Raw genomic sequence first — 19,456 nt, forward strand, 5'->3', positions numbered from 1 at the left:
AGCATGTATGCACCTGAACAATTTCACGCACACTAAACATCATCATACTGTCATTTGCTTTTATTTCAACCGAGTCAGTCCTATTATCTGATTGAAATGTGCACTTGATTTAGCTAAATCTGTGACCACCAGGGTGCCTGCTGCAATTTGCAAAGCACATGACAGTGCTTATAATGTCAACAGCAAGGTCTGAACCACACTACTTTTATCTGCTGTTAACTTTTATTGTCACGGGCTTCCCTTGGGCTTTCCCTTTTTTATCATTCAAAATTGACTTTTCTTTTTTTCTTTAAATAAAAGGACAGTTGCCAACTGCCAGTGGCTGAGTCGCTAACAGTCCACAATGAACAACAGAATACCCCAGACTGTCAGTATCAATATGGGGTTTATTACAAATACTTTTATCCTGGCTGAAACAAATTTACATTAAAATTTGGAATTTGGCATACACATGCAAAGAGAGCATACTTAGTCATTGATACACTCTAAAATCTTAACCTAGACCCCTTTCCAGCATCAATTCTACCATTAATTCCTTTCTATGACTTTCCCTAGTGTTCAGCAAAGAAGTCCATTATAGGACACTTCGGAGGAAGTCCTAAACCAGCAGCTACTTAAAGAATTTGTTCTCTCTGTACTTTCTTGATGCTAACAGAAATCTATTCCTGTAATGATTTCTGATTTACACCCCTCTAATGAACTCAGGGCATCCAAACCCAGCCCTGCTTTCCCTTTGTTAAGAAGCTGTCTCCACCAGGCAGGCAGCCTCTGCTGAAGGCTAGAATGGTGATTTCTGGGATGCTGTAACTGTATGGGCAGTTACCCAACTTGCCTGGGACATGGCCAGATGTTTTTGCCTCTGAACAGTAACTGCCATTAAGGAATTTGCTTGTGTGTGCAAAGTAAGTTAAATGTAACATCATTAAAAAAGCACTGGTAAAAGTTACAGTGATTAGGCTATAAAGTCAAAACCTCAGACCAGAACTGATTACCATGATATCCTACGAGGACCTTCTTGTTTTTGGAAAACAGACCCGTACTCTCTGAAGGATAAAGAAACCCCTCCATTCTTACCTCATTGTAGAGACTACTTAGTTGGAGTGAAGAAAATGGCACATTCTTACAGTGATTTGTTTAATACAAGACTAGTAATATCTTTCACAAACTCTTCCAAAGGACGTCAACAGTTCCTGAATGATGCCTGTGCTAAAAGTGTATCTGTTGATTACGCTGGGCCTTAAAAGATCATACCAAAACCCCACAGGAATGACTCACTGCAAAAGGTTAGTATACTTATATAGAAAAGGTGTCACTGAAAGAGATGACAATATAATTTATTCATGTGCCCCCAAAATCTATACATATATATACCTTGATCGATATGTTCTTCAACAGAATGTATTCTTAAAAAGCTGTGAAAAATGCAGATAAAAACCACTGAACCCTGCTTTAGCTACATCTCTTTTATTACCTACTCCTTGGATCACTGCTAAAAATCAACACCAATCTGTGCAGATGAAAATGTAATTTACAGGACTTTAAAGACAATGAGGCATCAGTTTATTCCACCGTATTACTAAAATAGATGCTGTATATAGGAATGTCAGTACTATGTAAGATAGAAGCATATAGAAAAAAGATTTTAATTGGTGAAGCTATACATCAAAGGAACAAAGGATGCAGAAATGCTGTTAGGCCTGTTTATACAGGCTATCTGCTGATATACTGGAATATGACAATACGGAGCATATACCTACTTGTAAGGCCTATTATAGAGGCAAAACTATCAGTTACCATTCCCCAATGACTCTGAAGCACTTATCTCAAACGTACAAATGATGTCTCAACTATAATCAGATCTACGTTAACAAGCAGACATTACATTTAAAAAAAATTTAAGAGACCTATCTGAAGCTAGTTTATAGACTAGCCCTAGTGGATAAATACCTAAAACTTACACTATCAGAAATTAACTCTGTGTTCAGACGTGTTAGATAAATGTGATTTATGTAACTGAAATGACAATAGGAGACAAGGCAATTCTTCTAAAATCCATTCAGAGGTAAGGTCCATGCTCTAGCATGATAGCTTAGTAGTTTGGGGTGGAGGGTTAGGGAGAAAAGACTGTTGCCTAAGTAAGCTAGTAAATCCTCAACCAATAAATGACAAAATCCTATTTACAGATGGGAAATGACTCTGCTATTTCTGCAGGCACATACATATTTGTGCACTTTCATGTATGATTTAGCCAACTGAAAAAGCAGTAACTTGTTCTGAACAAGCACTAATTGTTCGCTTTTTCCTCCCTCCCTCCCCCCAACGAATCTTTCAGAGTTGGCCTTCAGTGAGAAGAGATCTAAGGACACTTTGCTTATGATTCATCAGAGGATATAATACCATGACAGGGACGGGTGCTGACAAGGGTGATGTGACCTGAAAAATAGTGTCTGTATAGAGAAAAGCAAAAAGAAGCTCTGAGAAAACAGTGAAATGCAGCCTCACGCTGTGCATTTTAAATAGAAAACACAGAGGTGGTGGGTTTAGGAGGGGGGAAGGGGCTGGTTTTTTGTTCACTGGAAATGGTCATTGTGTTTGATTGATTATGCATCCAAAACATAAAAAGACAAAACATATGGTACACAGCTAGTGCTCAACACAAACAGATCAAGGCGGTCAGTCCAAGCCAGGTGTCTTCATACTAGGAAAGCATTATAAAATATAACACGCAATATTCAGCAACACCTTAACTATGTCTCCAGCTGAACACAGTTAGCATTAAACAAAGGCCTCAGACAGCAAAGTCAGCTCCTTCACGCGCCGCACAGGTTAAGTGCAGAAGGGCTGCAGGCCCAGCAGCACAGAGAAAAAAAAAAAAAAAAAAAAAAAGAGGAGAGCAAAGGGAATCCACACTTACATGGCCTCTGACGGTTCCCGGTTCAGGCTACCTGTCTCTGCCTGCTGCAGAGACTGCGACCCTCCCATCCTCAGCGTGCCCTTGGGTTGAAGCTAGACACGAGCAAGGCCAGCTTCCTCCGTAATTCCACCAGCAAGGAGCCCTGAGAGCTCTGACTGTGCAGAGGCTGCGATACTGCAGTGCAGATGGAAACAGCTGCTTGCATCAGTGGCAGCACAAGCAGAAACACTTCAGCAGCAGCTTCTCTTCTCAGAACTGTTGCCAGTTTTGGGGTTGTTTTTTCTTTTTTTGTCCAGATGAACAGTATTTATAAAATAAAATCAAATCCCAGCCACTGTGACAGGCTAATCATCTGCTAAACATCAGTGGTCCAAACAGCTACGGTGCAAGCGCCTCTAACACAGGACTATTGGCTATTGAAACTGGCTTGGAAAAAAAAAAAAAAAAAAAAAAAAGAAAAAAAAAAGAAGAAAAGCAGACCCTCCCTTTAAGCACACATTGTCAGCTACTGTGGCTCCCTAAGGACCTACAGGCAGGACCATTATATTGTGTTGACTCAGCTGATTTGAAATGCAAATGCACGTGTGCACTGGATGCCATGCATACATTTTCCTCTAAAAACAGGCAAGTTGTGCATATTGGGATGATTGCAGAGAGGATTAACAAGCAGAACGGCTGCTTCTTTTTTTTTTCCTTTTAAACAAATGAGCTCATCCCTCTTGCAAAAATGGAATCTTCCATGAGGAACGTAGGGAGAATATCATGAGCAGCCAAGGTAAACAAGCCAATGTGGGAGCGGACCCTACTCAGCACAGCTCCATCCAACAGATCGGTGCACTTAACTGCTTTGCTTCTGCCTGCACAGACCCCCTTCCTTGCTGGACGATGAGGTGGAGAACTGTGGGGATGCTCATCATCTAATATGGATGTGATTTGTGATGAGGATCTTTAAACCCGGAAAGCACAAGCCCAAGCAAAGAGCATTCCCAACCCTACAAATAAGCTTATTCTTTTGCCACCATGGAGGTATCGGGGTACTGGGAATTCAACAAGCTGAAAGGGCTGCGCACCGTCACTCTCCACATCACCATCTTTAGCAAATAACAGATGCTCCATATAAGTTATGTATCGCATCACTGAAGAAGAAAAAAATCAGTTGCACTACCATCTACACTGAGAATTAAACTCTAGGGACACAAATGACTTGAAGGTATGTAACAATTGTGGATACGTGCAGGGCAGAGAGGTCAAAAGGATCAGATAAATTTAACAGAAATATTAAAAGAGACTAAGTTCTAAACACCTACTACAGCATGGCTTTCATGTTTCAGTGGAGGCCTTACTAGACTCACACCTTAAACAGCTTCGGGGTTTTTTTTTTCTCTGCTTGCAAGATGGAAAATCCAGTGGGGTTTGCTTACTTTACAGAAACAAGGACTGCTGTGTACATGTGCAAGGTTCTGTCTCTCTGGGTGACCCATAATAAATTGTTCTTGGGATAAGAAGAAACAAAGATGCTCAGTGAACACGAAGCACATTTCATTTCCAGAGACTGCCTAAAATTAAATCCTGTTTTATGAACAGCATCAAAGTAAACGTGCCTTCTCTGTTTTGTTTCTTTTTTTTAAACTAACGGGAAAAGCTAGTGAGCCAGCACTTTGTTTAGCCACAAACTTCCAAGCAACTTACAATTTTGGGGTTATTTCATTTCTGGTGAAAGCCAAACCCTTGTTTCTAGTAGTGTCTCATTGCTCAACCCTCATCTCAAGTCCCCCATAGAAGCAGCAGCACTGCCTCACTGGGAGACTGAGCTTCAGAATTTCTGGTGCCTGGCTGGGTGCCTGAGACACGGTTAACTCCCAAGCTCTGCATCAGAGCCCAGCGCTGATGCTCTCTTGTCAAGGTAGTGGCAGCTTATTACACCGTCTGTATTTGCCAGCTTCCAGAGGAAGGCTTTCGCTACCTGGGCAGCCCAATCTGCCCAATCAGTCATTTCCAGCCATCACTGCATAGGAGATGAGGAACCAGACTCGTCCCAGGCACTGTCACAACTCTGCAGCTCTCAGAGCAAGAGATGAAAACACAGGACACTGTCAGTTGACAGGTTTGCACCTCTTCTGTCTATAAAACACAGGCTGCTTTTTAGTCCCTTTACAGCAATATTTAGTTCACCAGACATTTACCAGGATGCCATGAACCAAACATTACCAAACAAACATGAACATACATTACCAAAATGCCATGAACAGGACAATTCTGTTAATGACAGCAAATCAGCAGAGCCAAATAAAACCACAACCCAGTGTGCAAAATTTTAACGTAATGTCAGGTAAACACTTGTCAGGAACATTCCCAAGCAAGTAAACCACAGAATTTGAAGAAAGTGTATGAAAAGCATCATGTACACTCTGGCAGTAGATTTGAAATGGTTAATAACTCCAGTATTGCCATCCAATATGGGAAATAAATGGTACCAGCCAGCAGGCTAAAATTACATGGCTGTATTCAGAGATCTTATTAGTTGAGGTTACAGCTCAGCTTCTGTTTTGCCTGTGGTAGCTCTACTGAACTACAGAACATAGGTCTACTGAATATCATAAGAGCTTGTTACTGGATTTCATTTGTTACAGAGAAAAGGAAGACACTGGGGGAAAAAATTCCCTAGGAAGGCAAACACCATATTGAGAAAGTAAAGCCCTAACAGGTACCTGGAAGCCGAGACGGAGAACACAGGCACTGTTTGCCCTGTTGGGGAGGGAGAAACAAGAATATTGTGGCATCTTCCTAAGAAGTGTAAGTACACTTAAAATGCCTGTGTCAACTCCCTCAAGTTTCACATGTTTATCTATCAAATAAACAAAGTCCCAGTAAAAAAAGGCTTGCATTGAATCCTGTTCTGAGTCAGCATGGTCCTTTCAAGAGTCGTATAGTAGAGAAAGTTTTTATCCCATTCTCCAACACTTCTATGCAACAGACATTCAAGTTCCACTAGAAATCGCAGGTCTTGGTTAACATGTTCACGGACAGAGTGCAGGATCAAAGGCTTCAGCCTTTCGGGCCCTGCTACGCCCCTGGTCTCTTTGCACGTACCGTCCAGATTAGCAGGAGGCTCTGGTCTATTGAGGGGTGCCACAGACAAGGTATTCCCTCCTTTTCCCCTCCCTCTCACCCCAGTTCACGTGCACAGCTCACGGCACAGCTCAGAGCTTCACCACGAGGACAGCTCACCGCCTCTATGCAGCCCCTGCTTATAAAGGGGACAGGGTTTAACTCTTCTCTTTGAAAAATAACCATCCAAGCAGCTCAATTACAGCAATGTGAACTGGAGTACTGGTAAAACAAGAACATGAGCTGTAACACTAGTGAGATCCTGATGGACGTGCTGCTGTCAGTTTAGTGTCAATACTTCATTGACTGGCCAGAAGAGAGCTGCTTGGTGCCTTAGGAAAATGTTTCAGACCGAAAAGGAAGGAGCTTAGTCCATTATACCCAAGGGCACCTGCACAAAGAGAAATTACATGCTCAAAAGCAGTGGCAGCTCTGACCAAGTACTGCATCAAGAAGATACAATGACAGAAACCAAAATTAGGACAACAAAATCAAATCAGCCATTACATGCAAATTCCTACCAGTGAGTGCAGTTACCTCAATGGGGAGGGAACATATTTAATAATTTTAAGAGTCCAGACTGCGATGGTCTTTCAAAAAAAGATAAGCTGTAACTGAACCTTGGACTTGAATGTAGAATCTTGACTTGGAAGAATTTAAGCTTTCTTCATTATAGGCTGCACAAAAATACATGGCTCTAGACATGTTACGTATATTTCTGTGCTTCTTTACTCACTACACATTTTTTCAGTCCTAGGACACCTAAAATTTCCTTTTTTTTTTTTTTTTTTGTGCTCCTTAGTCTTATCTCCCTCTCTAAAGTGATCAAGAGAGGATCCACCTTGTAATTTCCACTTGCCTTGAGAAGAATCACTTAAAAGACATCCTCAAGCAATGAGCTGCTAAAGCTGCCGTTGAACACTACAAAGCATTTGTTACCCTTCACCTTGGTTCTTCACTTTATCTGGTTAACTCTAATCCTACATTATGCTCAGAGATGTGCCAGATGGAATCTTTGCAAGATCACATTGATTTTGTGGGTTTTTTTCCAGTCAAGTCATTCCATGATCCAGCTCACTGCCTGCACTCCTGCACCGCTGTGGGAGAGGGACAGTGGGACAGTGGCAATACGTAACGCTTGTGCTGTCATCAAATCCTTCACAAAGTCACATCTAAGCACAGAAAGCAACCCAAGCCCTTCAATCTCTTTGTCCCCAGAGGTGCAATTCAGACCACCATTTAAAACTAATTCTTTGTTATTTTGAAAAATTACACCCCAAAGAGAGAACCTAAGCAAAACCTCCTCCTGGAGGGTCATGCAAATTGTCAAAGGAAGGAATGACCATTTGCTGCTACCAGGTAGCAAAGAGCAGTGGAAGAAAAGCAGGTTTCTTTCCTTCTCTCACTTATGTGGCAACTTTGTGCTATTTCAAATGAAAGACCAAGTATGAAAAGTTACCTCACACATGCAACAAATGTATCCCATTTTGGTTTACTGGAAAAAAACAGTAAAATATTAACATGAACTGTAACACCTACGTGCCAGTAGTGCCTAGTAATAGGCATGCAGTCCAGTTCATGTCCACAGTATAATTAATATATGATTATAGTCTATAATTAGCAATTTAAAGACACATTCATCACCATCCTTCAAAGATCCAGTTATCTCTAAGTTAATCCCATTCCAAGAGAGAGAAATCAGAAATTCAGCCCTAAAGTAAGAATGGCAGACCTTCAGGTTGAAACCAGTCCTGTTGGTTTTGGGGTTTTGGTTTTTTTTGTAGCTGGGTTTTTTTAGGGGTTTTTTAATGGGCTTAGAGTGGGGTACTGATTCATGACTGGAGAGTGTAAATGAAATTTGAGCATTAAAATAATCAGCGAGTGTTAAATCAGTGCAATATTTCTCAATACACTCTTTAAGAAAAATAGAAGTAACTAGTTCAATTGCCTCTGTACATTTCCTGGCATAACACAGCCCTACCTGTGTTACCATGATATAAAATCATACACCACAAAATAACATGGGGAGACACTAGGTGTAAAGCTTCACAGATTTAACTTATTCTTATAGATCAAATACTTTGATAAACACATTGTTTACTCCACCATTTATCTAGATTAACGCAGTGCAAGTGCTTTATTTGCATTGGTACACTGTTCATGAAAAAGCACAATGTCTCAGGATTTTAAGCCTGAGCACACCGACAGAGTATTTCCATCTGCTAAGTCAAAGAAAAGTGGAGTGACCAGTGATGATGCAAGCAGGATGGACGCTGCAGTTCACAGGAAATGAACACTAAAATGGGTTTCAAAATAGAAGTAGAAATAAAAATAAGAAAGTGCCCCCCACCCCACCCCCATTGATCACTGTTAAATTGCTAAGGTCACTGCTTAATCTAAATTGCAAGTGAGATTAATGGCATTAAGAGTTATGAATAACCAAGATGCCTGCTTAGTTATTGAAATTTGCTGCATGGGAAACCACTGCAAAGATAACAAAAGGGGCCTCTGCACGGTGCTATTCAGGATGGCAGGGGGGCTACAGTCTTTCAGAGGTCGGCAGTGAATTACGATCAGTAACGTGAGAACAAAACGCATCAGAACATTCCATGTACAAAAGCATTTTATGAAATTAAGAAGCCATACAAACAGGGAGATTAGGTTTCTGAGAGCTGAGCGCACCCTCAAGTGTGGAAGCCTCCATGGTGGCTGTGCAGAGATTTCACTGAAGGAACAAGGGGGTCTGTCTATTATGCAGACTGCAGAGGAGACCCAAGTTAAGGCTCAAGGGCAGCCAAACCCCCATGGAACGCTCTTTGTCCCACATAATTTTGTGTAACTTCTGGCCTGTCATTTGCTCCTTTGCTCTCCCCTCCTGCTGAGGCACAGACACTTCAATTTTGGATTTCATCTGTACCATGCTACTACTGTATGAACCAGGCCTAAATTCACTGGATCACAAACAAAGTTTTAAACCCTGTTTTCCAAATTTCTGGCCCAGCTTTCAGGCTGGGACCACAAGCATAACCACACCAAAGCAGGGGTACTGTTTCACTGCTGAGCATGCTTCTGCAGACCACATCCATGAGCCAAATGCCCAAAGCTCCACTGTCATTTCCACGCACCAGATTTACAGAAGCGCCGTCACAGACCACGGGATCTTGTCTTGCTTCCGTATTTCTTTCTAAGCCTTTGAACATCCCAAGGTGTAAGATCCCTAAGACAGCTGGAGCCAGGCCTGTCAGGAAAGGTGCTGCCTAACACCAGGAGGGAACTGACATTTTTAAGGGCTTTCATGCCTCTGCCCTCAGCAGACAAGATCAGTGTGAACAATGCTCTCTGGGGGCATCTTGTTGCAGGAGATTTCAGAAGGGAGAATCCAAAGGTTTCTTTGCCTCAGGGCCAAAGTGAAGAATTAGATTATGAAAATGCAGGATGAACAAATCAGACAAGAACAGAATCCCTGCCTGGTGCAAGTCTTTGCTCTGACTGCCAAGGATGGGTGGTCAAATGATGACTGGGTAACTTCTTAGAGAAGTTAGCTTACAGCTTCAATTTGATTTCAAAAGAGTTAACAGAAAATTGCTTTGAAGTACTTTTGGTATTTTTCCAGGGTTTCTTTTTGCTTTTGTTTTTAAAAGATTTAGCATTAAGGGTACAGTGCCCCAGGACATATTTAAGCATAACATTGATTATTGAGAAAATACACCTGACTCAATCTATGTTTTAACCTATATATTACCTGCTCTAGGACTAGAGGTGATCCCCTGCAAGTCCTCTACCCTCCTGGCAGTGCCAGGCTCCTCTGGTGCCCTTGGAGCTGTCACCATGCATGCCACAGTGAGGGAACGGCAACCCAATCCAGGTGCATAATCTCCGTCTTGAACCTGTACTGCCACAGTTTTGTAGGACAGATGCAAAATGATTAATGCCATTCTAAAATTCCTTGTGGATGGATTAATTAGGGTAATGACATATTCATTTTCATGCTGCTGAACCTGTTCTAGCAGCAAGGCAATTACCATATATTGCCTGAGGGAACCTGTAAAATACACAGTAATAACAAGTAAACAGAGGGCTACCATCGCCCTTTTGTCCACTGCCACATAGAGAGAGAAGCTTTACAGCACACACAAATAATTGCTCTCTTTGAGCATACGCGTGCAGGCAGGATGCACCCCTGGACAAAGATATGGTTAGAAAATGGGTGAAATTTCCCACTTTTGTCAAGCATCCATTAATGCTTTGCCTTTAAAAATGCAGTTACTGGAAGCTATTATTTGTTGAATTGCTGCTGCTTTATGGAAGCTGTCCTCTTGGCAGAGGACACAACATGGAGGTCTCCAGGCCCCCTGCCCCTCATACCCAGGACCATCCCCTCCAGTCATGAGTTCACCCAGAGAAGCCTGCAGGATCCAGTCCCTAATCTGGGGATCTCACCGTACCAATCCCACCATCAGCTACAAGAAAATGCACTTAGTCAACAACATTTTGGCTTGAAACAAAGCAGACATCCCTGAATTTGATGCCATTAGTCAGTAACAGGCTGAGATCTACACTGAGCAACACAAAGCATCCTCCTACCCGGGGCTGAGCAGTTCTGAACGCATCACTCACAAGACACAATATCTTTAAAAACCTGGAATGGGGGAAATGAATGAAGAGCAGGACTGTGGCTCACTCCTGTCCATTTGTTACAGACTGGCTGATTACATGGAAGGTATCTATTTTTTTATGTTGTGTTTCAGAAGATGGTGAATGCTTTTCAAGATACCAGCCACAAAGCCTCACGAAAAATCCTTAGGTTTTAGTGTCCAAGACCTAAGCAACTTCATTTCAATGCTTTTATTCTGTTGCTATTATAGAAACAAAAAATCACTTCACCAAAAAAACATTACTTGCACCAGTCAGTCCAGACATATATTAGAGGTATAGTACTATCCCATTCATACAATACATATAAAAAACCAAACCCGCCACCTCCCCCCTGCCAAACAAACCCCCAAAACCTCAAAACCCCACACTCTGGAAACTGAGTCCTTCAGATTGCATTTGCATCCCTCACTTCTATTTCCCAGCTCTTCCTTGCTCACTGCACTTGTAAACTTACTGTAATGACAATGACACATCCCCTTCAAAGGGGTTAAATTCACTCAAGGAAAAAAGCCTTGTGTTTCTGAATCCCACTTAATCCCTTCTTGGTTTTGATTACATCCTTAAAAGCAACTCAGTCTAGGATTATCAGTATTGGTCATAAACGAAGGCAATACATTGGGTTTTATTTACTTAGTTTTACCTCAAGCCTCTGCAAAGGTGGGCAAAAGGAGAAAACTTGCTTTCAACACATGATCAAGAAAATAAAAGCCAGAAGTCATAAAGCTTACCTTGTTTGTCTGTGTGACACCAGTAACTCAGCTTAGCTTCCTCTCAGGGAAGTATTATGAAACCACCTTTTGGAAACGAACAATGCAGAAAGCGGAGCTTTTTGTAAATACTGTTGTGAGTTTTGACTTTCAGATAGAAAGATTTGTTGCTGTGCTTCCAATTGGTTTCAGGCTCATTTCAGGAAAATTAGGTAAGACAGAGATGTGTATTTAATTTCAGAGATTCCCTATCAGCAGAAGTTTCCTATCTAAGCAGAGCCTCTCAAAATGATCCAACTTCTGTCTGGTTTAGCTTTTGAAAGAAAATTGACCCCGTATCTGACAACAAGAATACACCTCTCCAATCACATCAGCCACATTTAATAGCACAGGTGTAGCTTTCAAAGCAGGTAGTGAGGCTACAGGTGAGGATATGCACAAAGACACTGTCCTGGTTTTGGCTGGGATAGTTAATTTTCTTCTCAGTAGCTGGTACAGTGCTGTGTTTTGGATTTAGTATGAAAACAATGTTGATAACACACTGATGTGTTAGTTGTTACTAAGTAACGCATACCCCAAGTCAAGAACTTTTCCGTTTCCCACATTGTGCCAATGAGGAGGTGCACAAGAAGCTGGGAAGGAGCAGAGCCAGGACAGTTGATCCGAACTAGCCAAAGGGATATTCCATACCGTAGAACATCATGCTCAGTATGTAAACTGGGGGGATTGGCCAGGGCCCACCAATCACTGCTGGGGCACTGGCTGGGCATCAGTAAGCAGGTGGTGAGCAATTCTATTGTGTATCACTTGGTTTTGGTTCTTTTCCCTTTGGGTTTTTTTCCTCTCTCCTTCTCTCTCCTTTTCATTACAATTGTTGTTGTTATTATATTTACTTCAGTTATTGAATCACCCTTAACTCACGAGTTTTACCTTTTTCCCAATTCTCTTCCCCATCCCACTGGTGGGGGAGAGTGGGCAAATGGCTGCATAGAACTTCAGTTGCTGGCTAGGGTTAAACCCAACAGACAGCATTTGCTTTTTGCTCTAAAAACCGGATTATACCCATCTCACTTCCTCATAGGACAATCAAACGCATGGATCAGCTCTTCAGAGTCTTTCCAGCTCTATCTGTAGGGCTTCCATAAAGGACAAGTTACACTCATTAGCAATATTTCAGCACTTCTCCCAAATTATGAAGTGTCTGTGACAGTTCATAATGTGACCGTCATAACCACAGAGGAGACTAAAATGCCTCAAGGATCCATTTTGCAGAAAACTCTGCAGTGGCACAGCATTTGCAGAAGTTTAGCACCTATGCCGTCCAGCCATAAATGTGACAAAGTAAAACACAACCCAATTTGCATGCTATTACTTCCCATGGCTGATTTGACTTGATACACAGGAATCAACATAAAAATGCAAGACAGTCCAAGAAATATTTACATAAAGGGCTAATTATAATAGCAAAGAGCTATTTAGACAGTAATATATTTGCTTTTCAAGAGGACGCAAGAATTATCTTTTGTCCCACAGATAGATCGCTAATTCTTACCTCTGCATGCATCTTAATTTCCATTCAGATCTGTTAAAGTCTGTGTTCATGTCAAAAAAAGCACAAACACGCAAGTTCAGCTTTAGAGAAAGAGGGCTGTGGGTGATAAGACTGCTGTTCTCAAGGCATAACAAGGATGCTTGCCAGCATACATTTTGGTTATTACACCCTAGGTTGGATTTTGATTCCGCACTAAACAGTTCTACTAAAATTACCTAATTACACCATTGTTTACCCCATCCAAGAGATTCTTATGCACAGACATTTACATTATTAAACACACTACCTCATTATCAAAACCGAACAGAAACTTCAGAGGCACAAGCCAGTCTAAATATGTGAGCACAACTGCTCTGCTTGTCTGCAGAGTTCTAAAATTATTTCTCCTCTCTTTGACGCTGAATTCTAGTGAAAAGGAAAAAAAACCCACCTTGTGTTTTGACGGTTTCCATTTGGATTTGTAAATGATAGTCATCTGTGACTACACTAAAGTACTAAATTTCACACAATGTGAAATTCAGCCCAAGGTATCCATAAGGTTCAAAAAATTTTGGATGATTTCCTGGAAAGAGCCAACATCTTGGGGAGAGTATTTGCTAACTTACAATCTCACCTGATCATTTCTCTCCATTTTTAGAGAATGAGCACGGTCACCTTCATTCAGAAAATTCTCTCCAGACTACAGAACTTGCATACTGGCACAAAACAGACCTTTGAGCACTTCTGTTCCCCACCAGCTTAAAAAGTGTGAATTCATTACAGTATTCTGGAGGAACTAATATTAACAGAAGACTTGGCCTAACTGTGTTGCAGTAAGCACATGCACTAGAGGTGAGGATGCCATTTTGTGATAAAATTATCAGAACTTTAGAACAAATAGTTAACCAACATGTTTCCTAGGTATTATACTGTGGATGTTTTTTTGAATAGCATTTGCTGATAGCTATTCATTCACTGTTCCACAGCAGAACGTGTCTATTGTGTACATTTTTATTCGCGATTCAGAGCATCCTGCTGCTGACAGCAGCATCTTTTGACATTTCTGAAGACACCTTTAGTGGAATAACTGTATTTCCTGTGGTGTCTCCTGTCTTGTATCATACTTGTCACAAGCTGCCAATCTGTATTTGTAGGGTGGAGAATGTTATTCTCCAGGGAGTGCCCATTTAATATTCTCAGCTGTGCTGTGACCTTTTCCATTAATAGATGTCACAATAAGGGCATGCCTTTATTGCCGAGCCACAACAGCATACTGGTTAATCACCCACAAGACAGGCGTCGTCTTGAAGCTCTGACATGACTATCCAAGCACATGTCTTGCCTTAACTATATTTGAGGTGGGATGACTCAGTTTGGGGGTTTTCCAAGCAAAAATGCGCTAAGCCATCTACCAAACACTATGGCACCAATCAATGCAAATCTGAAGGAAACACTTAACTATGAAATCAAGATAATTCAACATTTTTTCAGCAAGAGCAAAACCAAGCTGAACTTCTTCCTTCAGTACCGACAACTACAATGCAAATCAGTAGTGCAGGGTGGGGAAGAAGCAGGCAGCCTCTGAAGGGGGGTGAGTAGAACAGTCCTCTTGAATACGATCTCGTCTTGCACAGTTTCACAAAAAAACCCAAATCAAACCAAAACAACACAACAACAACAAAACCAAACTTGAACTTCAGGAAAGGAAAATATTTGGAAAAAACCTTTTAAAATTATTAATATAAAAATAGTCGGAAGATCGTCATAGTAATAACCAGTGTAATCCAAGCTCCCTCTTCTGGTCTTTTGGAGTAAACATACTGGAGTAAGCAGGTCTTTCTTGATAGTTTACCATTTGGTTTCAAAATCTAGCAATAAAGTGTGCACATAACAAATCACCTGTTAAAAGTTATTCAGCCTCTTTCACAACAGTTATGTTTTCTTAAGCAAAGGATGTACAGACGTGGAAATTTATTGTAACATATGAAATAACATCGCACAATACCTCTTTTTTTCCCTTGTGAAACCTTCAGTTTCTTGCACAGGCAGTTCTACACCATCACCAGGGGCCGCAGCCAAAGATACATCCTCAGAAACGAGTTTATCAACTTCTTCACAGCTATCAGGCTTGGAAGTGCTGCAAAACAATTATTAAAAATAAGCTGACAAATTTCAGAAGTGCTCATTGAAGCTTTAGTGAAGCCTCATGATGAACTTTGGCTGGATATGAACTAAGGAGCTCCAAGGAGCACATCATCCCCTCCCCCATTCCCTCTCTCCCACCTCCCACAAATTACTTCTTCCTACAAACTTTATTTCACTTGATTTCTCAGATGACCATATAACCAGTAACACTGCAAAGTTTTGACAGCTCTTATAGACCATAATATTAACTGCCACAGGAATGTAACTGTACGTGAAATTAGTAAAACAAATCACTAATGACTACTTTGCAGTTCTCAAACAGCCCTTTCTCCTCTGTGTACAACACAAACATTCAATTAAGTGACTTGCCTTTTAGAAAAACCTGCAATCTGGGACTAAAAAATTCTCTTACTTTAAAAGCTCTCCTGTAATGCTAAAAGCACAATAATCCCTGAACTCATGACATGAACGTTAAGATTACAGGGCTGTAATACTGTTATACTGGTTAATTCCTACAGGTCCCTCGGCTCAGCAAAGCCCCACAAGACTGAAGCTCAGAAGCTTGACAGTCACGTAATGATTTCCAGAGCGTGTAAACACAGATTGGAAAGACTGAGTTTCTTCAGAGCAAGGGAAAGCACTGTGGGGCGTATGAGGAGGCATGCCCACTCCTGGTCCCTGCAGGAAAGGAGTTCTTGCACACAGACACCAACCAGAGTCCAGGAGGAAGCAGCCATCTGCCCAGATGCCTGGCACGCAGGGGAGGGCAGTCTTGCCGTCCTCTCTCCTCAAGGCAGATCAGGGCAGAATGCACCATTGCAGCTCCATTAACTTTCTGTTTTCTTAGGCAAAACTCAAACTAGCAAAAAAAGTTTTTGACAGCAACACAAATAAAACACTTCTCTCCTGAGCCTTCTCATGCTGTTTAAGAGTGTAAATCACCCGTGCATCCAAAAGACCACTCCAGAAGAAGCTCACTTGCGTTCTCCCTCATTTAAGCACACTGGCAACCACACTACTCCCCCTGCTTCGGCCACACTCATTAAACTAATGACAGAAAAGGAGCTATATAACCAATGACTTCATGTCTCAAAAGCAGGAGCAGCACAGGGTCCTGTCACACCACACTGTCCTTTCCAGGGCAGCTTTGACATACCAGAGGGACACAGATGTCATGGGGTAGCAGCCACACACAAAAGCCTATGCTTGTGCCAGCTCCTGCTTCCAGAGATCCAGACACAAACGTTTAACGAAATGTTGGAACCAGGCCTTTGCTGAGAAGCTTCTTTTAGGTTTCCTGAACTAAAAATAAACAGCTATCTTAGCCATTCCTTTTAAAATTTCCTCTCCCCTCCCCCCCAGTAATTACACTGTAATTGTAGAAGGCAGATTAAATTGTGTTACTGAGTAAGTTAGTAAGGTTCAGGGACAGACTATTCCTTTCTTTAGAAACGTACACAAACAAAGGACAAACATAAATCACATCCCTAACTTCAGTTACAGTACCTATAAGCACCAGCACAGTTATTTTCCAAAGTGTTTATCCACTAACTTACTAAGATCACAAAAGCTCTTTCCGGAAGGGGTTTATCTTGACAGCTCATATCTATGAAGCTGCTTTTTGCCATATGGGATAACTACTCAGTTATTTCTTCCGAAAAATTACCTCTGCTTCATGCACTCCTTCCTTCCTTCGCTTTCCCCGGTTTGTCCAAACTGGACTGACACTGGCATAGGTTTCCTAAGTTTTCAGTCACGTCAAGTTAAAATAAATAAATAAATAAGCCGTTTCCTTTTTCATGCAAAGGACTTTTTCCTTTGCTAAAAAAGTCTTTGTCCTAATATAGTAATGGCATCAAACATACACAAAGGCGATGTGCCTATATAGGGTCACACGAAGATTAGAGAAAGTAAGGTTTTAAAGCAAAAAGTAAACTACTAAAAATAAGCCAATGATGAACATCTGTTTGGAGAGTAAACAAGGAATTGCAAAACCCAAACAGTTCACAAGAGGGCCCAGCCAAGCAAGAATACCAAACACACATAAAGTTATGGACCTTATGTTATGCATACACCAAACTGTCCCAGTTAATTGCTTACAGTAGCACCTGCTCCCCTCTCACCCACACCCTTTGCACAGGCCCCACTGCCCATCTGCAGCCCTTCGGCTTCCCCCTTTAAGTCTTTCCACATAAAATGAAATTTTCAGAGGCACAGTTTGACTAACGTCATTCCTAACACGTTCTGCAAAGCAAAACTGGCTATCAAAACACAAGCGTTTTCAGAAGAGCTCTGCTCCCCAGCCTTCACAAAGCACAGGGTTTACGCTTTTATAAGCTATAGTATCCGTGTGTGTTAAAATCCACAAATCATTTCCCTTCATCTTTCCGAGCCTCATCTCAACCCTCAAATGCTGGATTTCCACAAAGACCACTCCTGCCAAGTGTCAGCTGCCTTACTTGTGCAAGTAAAGGAACACGACAGAGATGGGGTTGGCACTTACTTTCTCTGACATCTAGCACCAACACAAGTACCAGGAGGTACCCACCTGGCTGCCTCCACTCCTTTTCCCCACTGTTGTTGCTCTGACATGGGGTCCACAGTACCAAGGAGTGTTGAGCAAGGCCATGAAAAGTAGGATGCAAAACTAATCACACCAGCTCTGGGGTTAATAATGCCACATCAGAATTTTGGCACTGTTCAGTATGGTTTGCAGGTAGAAATGCAACAGTACTGCTGCTGGTTACTGTCCATTACCAGATGGGCCTTACCTGCAGATGGGTGCTGCCCACTGGTGGCATAGTAAGCTCACAAGGGACAAGGCAGAAGCAGAACAGCTCAGAAACAGTACAGGCTGCACAAATGAAGGCAGGGTAGCACAGCACAGCGACCCTGTCCAAAACACAGGCTCTGAGTCCACTAAACTCTCCAGCCTGAGTCTGCATCAACTCAGGTACCTTTATCGACTGCTGGTATCAACTCAGACATGGGGTGGCTATATTAAAACCTCTGCCTCTCCACAGCTCTTACTAAAACAAGATTTGCCGTTAAAATAGTTTTCCAACTAGTAATATTCTAATGGTTGTAGCAAGCATACTACCCAAAGGGCCAAGTCTTCTCAGTGCACAATATTACACATGTATATTTTATATATATATTATTTACTATAGTAATAATAAATAATAATATATATGATTATTTTTATATACTATACATTGGCCAGTCTTTACCCTGTAGAGTCGAGCTGATTAGAAAACAAACATTTTTCAAGCTCCACGTCTGTTTAAGTAATTCTCAGAAGTCACTTTCTGACCATCTGCGCATACAGATAAGCCTGAGTATTCCTGCCTGCTTGTGCTGCTAACACTGAGGAGCACCCTGAGAGCATCACAGGTCCCCAGGCTGTGAACGACGCGACCAGGGAAGGGCCATCTGCAGATAAAGCAACACAGCTTTTAGTGCATCCAGCGTCACCTATCACAAATTCCCTTATGACAGCTTTATGTGCCCTCTGTATAACAGGAGCTGGGAGAGGGGCTGATGCAGGGTAACAACGTTTTCCAACACCAGCTCAGGCTTAGAACAGCTTTCGTTCCCTAGTAGTCACAACAGAGCTGTGACAGCTCTGTCTGGTCTGGACTAAACACCGTGCTGCAGCTCCGCAACCTCAGCTGGAGATTAAATGCAAGAGCAGAAGCTTCCCTCAGCATGTAGAGGGGACCAGATTGGGCTCCCCTGCCTGTTACCTATGGCCTGACCATAAAGACAACTCATACAAGAAGTGCTTTCCAAGCTGCCATTTTTTCCTGGGCACTTGCTGGTTTTTTGTGCATGAGAGAGGCAGCAAGTTGCAGGGAACAGATAGACACAGCTCAGAAATTTTTAACACCTCTAACCATGGAGCCCGGCCAAGCTGTGCTCCTGTACAGCCAGGGCATTTACCTGCCTTCTCTGCCCTTCCAACCTAAACATTCCTCATATAAAACAGAAGTCCTGTTGCAGAGCTCTGCACCTGCAGCATAAAGAGAAAGACATGTCTAGCCAAAATTTCTCCTAGTGCAACGCGTACTGGCAAATCAGAGTGAACGTGGCCTTTCAGTTTCATTGCTAAACAAAAATGCTTGGCAGGACAGCCAGTGAGCTTTTTACCTAATTCTTTTCAGGGCACTCCTCTGCAGATACAGTAAATAAAATCTACTTACTGAACAGATGATGCCATGATACCATGTCCCTGATCAATACATTACCAGCAGAGGAGAGAGGCAGTCATCCTCAAGATGCAAAACAAAGATACAATTTCTTGACTGGACAGATGGAGGGACCACCTGAACTCTTATTATGCACTGCCATCTGGAAACCATTTAGCACAAACTGACCCCTACCTTATACAAACCA

At 41.9% G+C, this 19,456-nt stretch overlaps 1 protein-coding gene across 3 annotated transcripts in view; it reads right to left on the reverse strand.

Annotated features, from left to right (window-relative positions):
* TACC2 (transforming acidic coiled-coil containing protein 2) overlaps positions 1–19,456 on the reverse strand; it is a 129,538-nt gene that overhangs the window by 59,705 nt on the left and 50,377 nt on the right. For 2 of the 3 annotated variants that reach the window (XM_055801737.1, XM_027795457.2), the window contains one exon: positions 14,922–15,053. In XM_055801737.1, coding sequence (XP_055657712.1) covers positions 14,922–15,053 — 132 coding nt within the window. Of the gene's footprint in view, positions 1–2,914; positions 3,286–14,921; positions 15,054–19,456 lie in introns of those variants that run through there. The other variant, XM_055801748.1, reaches the window with a different exon arrangement.

The sequence above is a fragment of the Falco peregrinus genome, chromosome 1, assembly GCF_023634155.1.
Source record: "Falco peregrinus isolate bFalPer1 chromosome 1, bFalPer1.pri, whole genome shotgun sequence".
In the NCBI taxonomy this organism is placed as follows: Eukaryota; Metazoa; Chordata; class Aves; order Falconiformes; family Falconidae; genus Falco; species Falco peregrinus.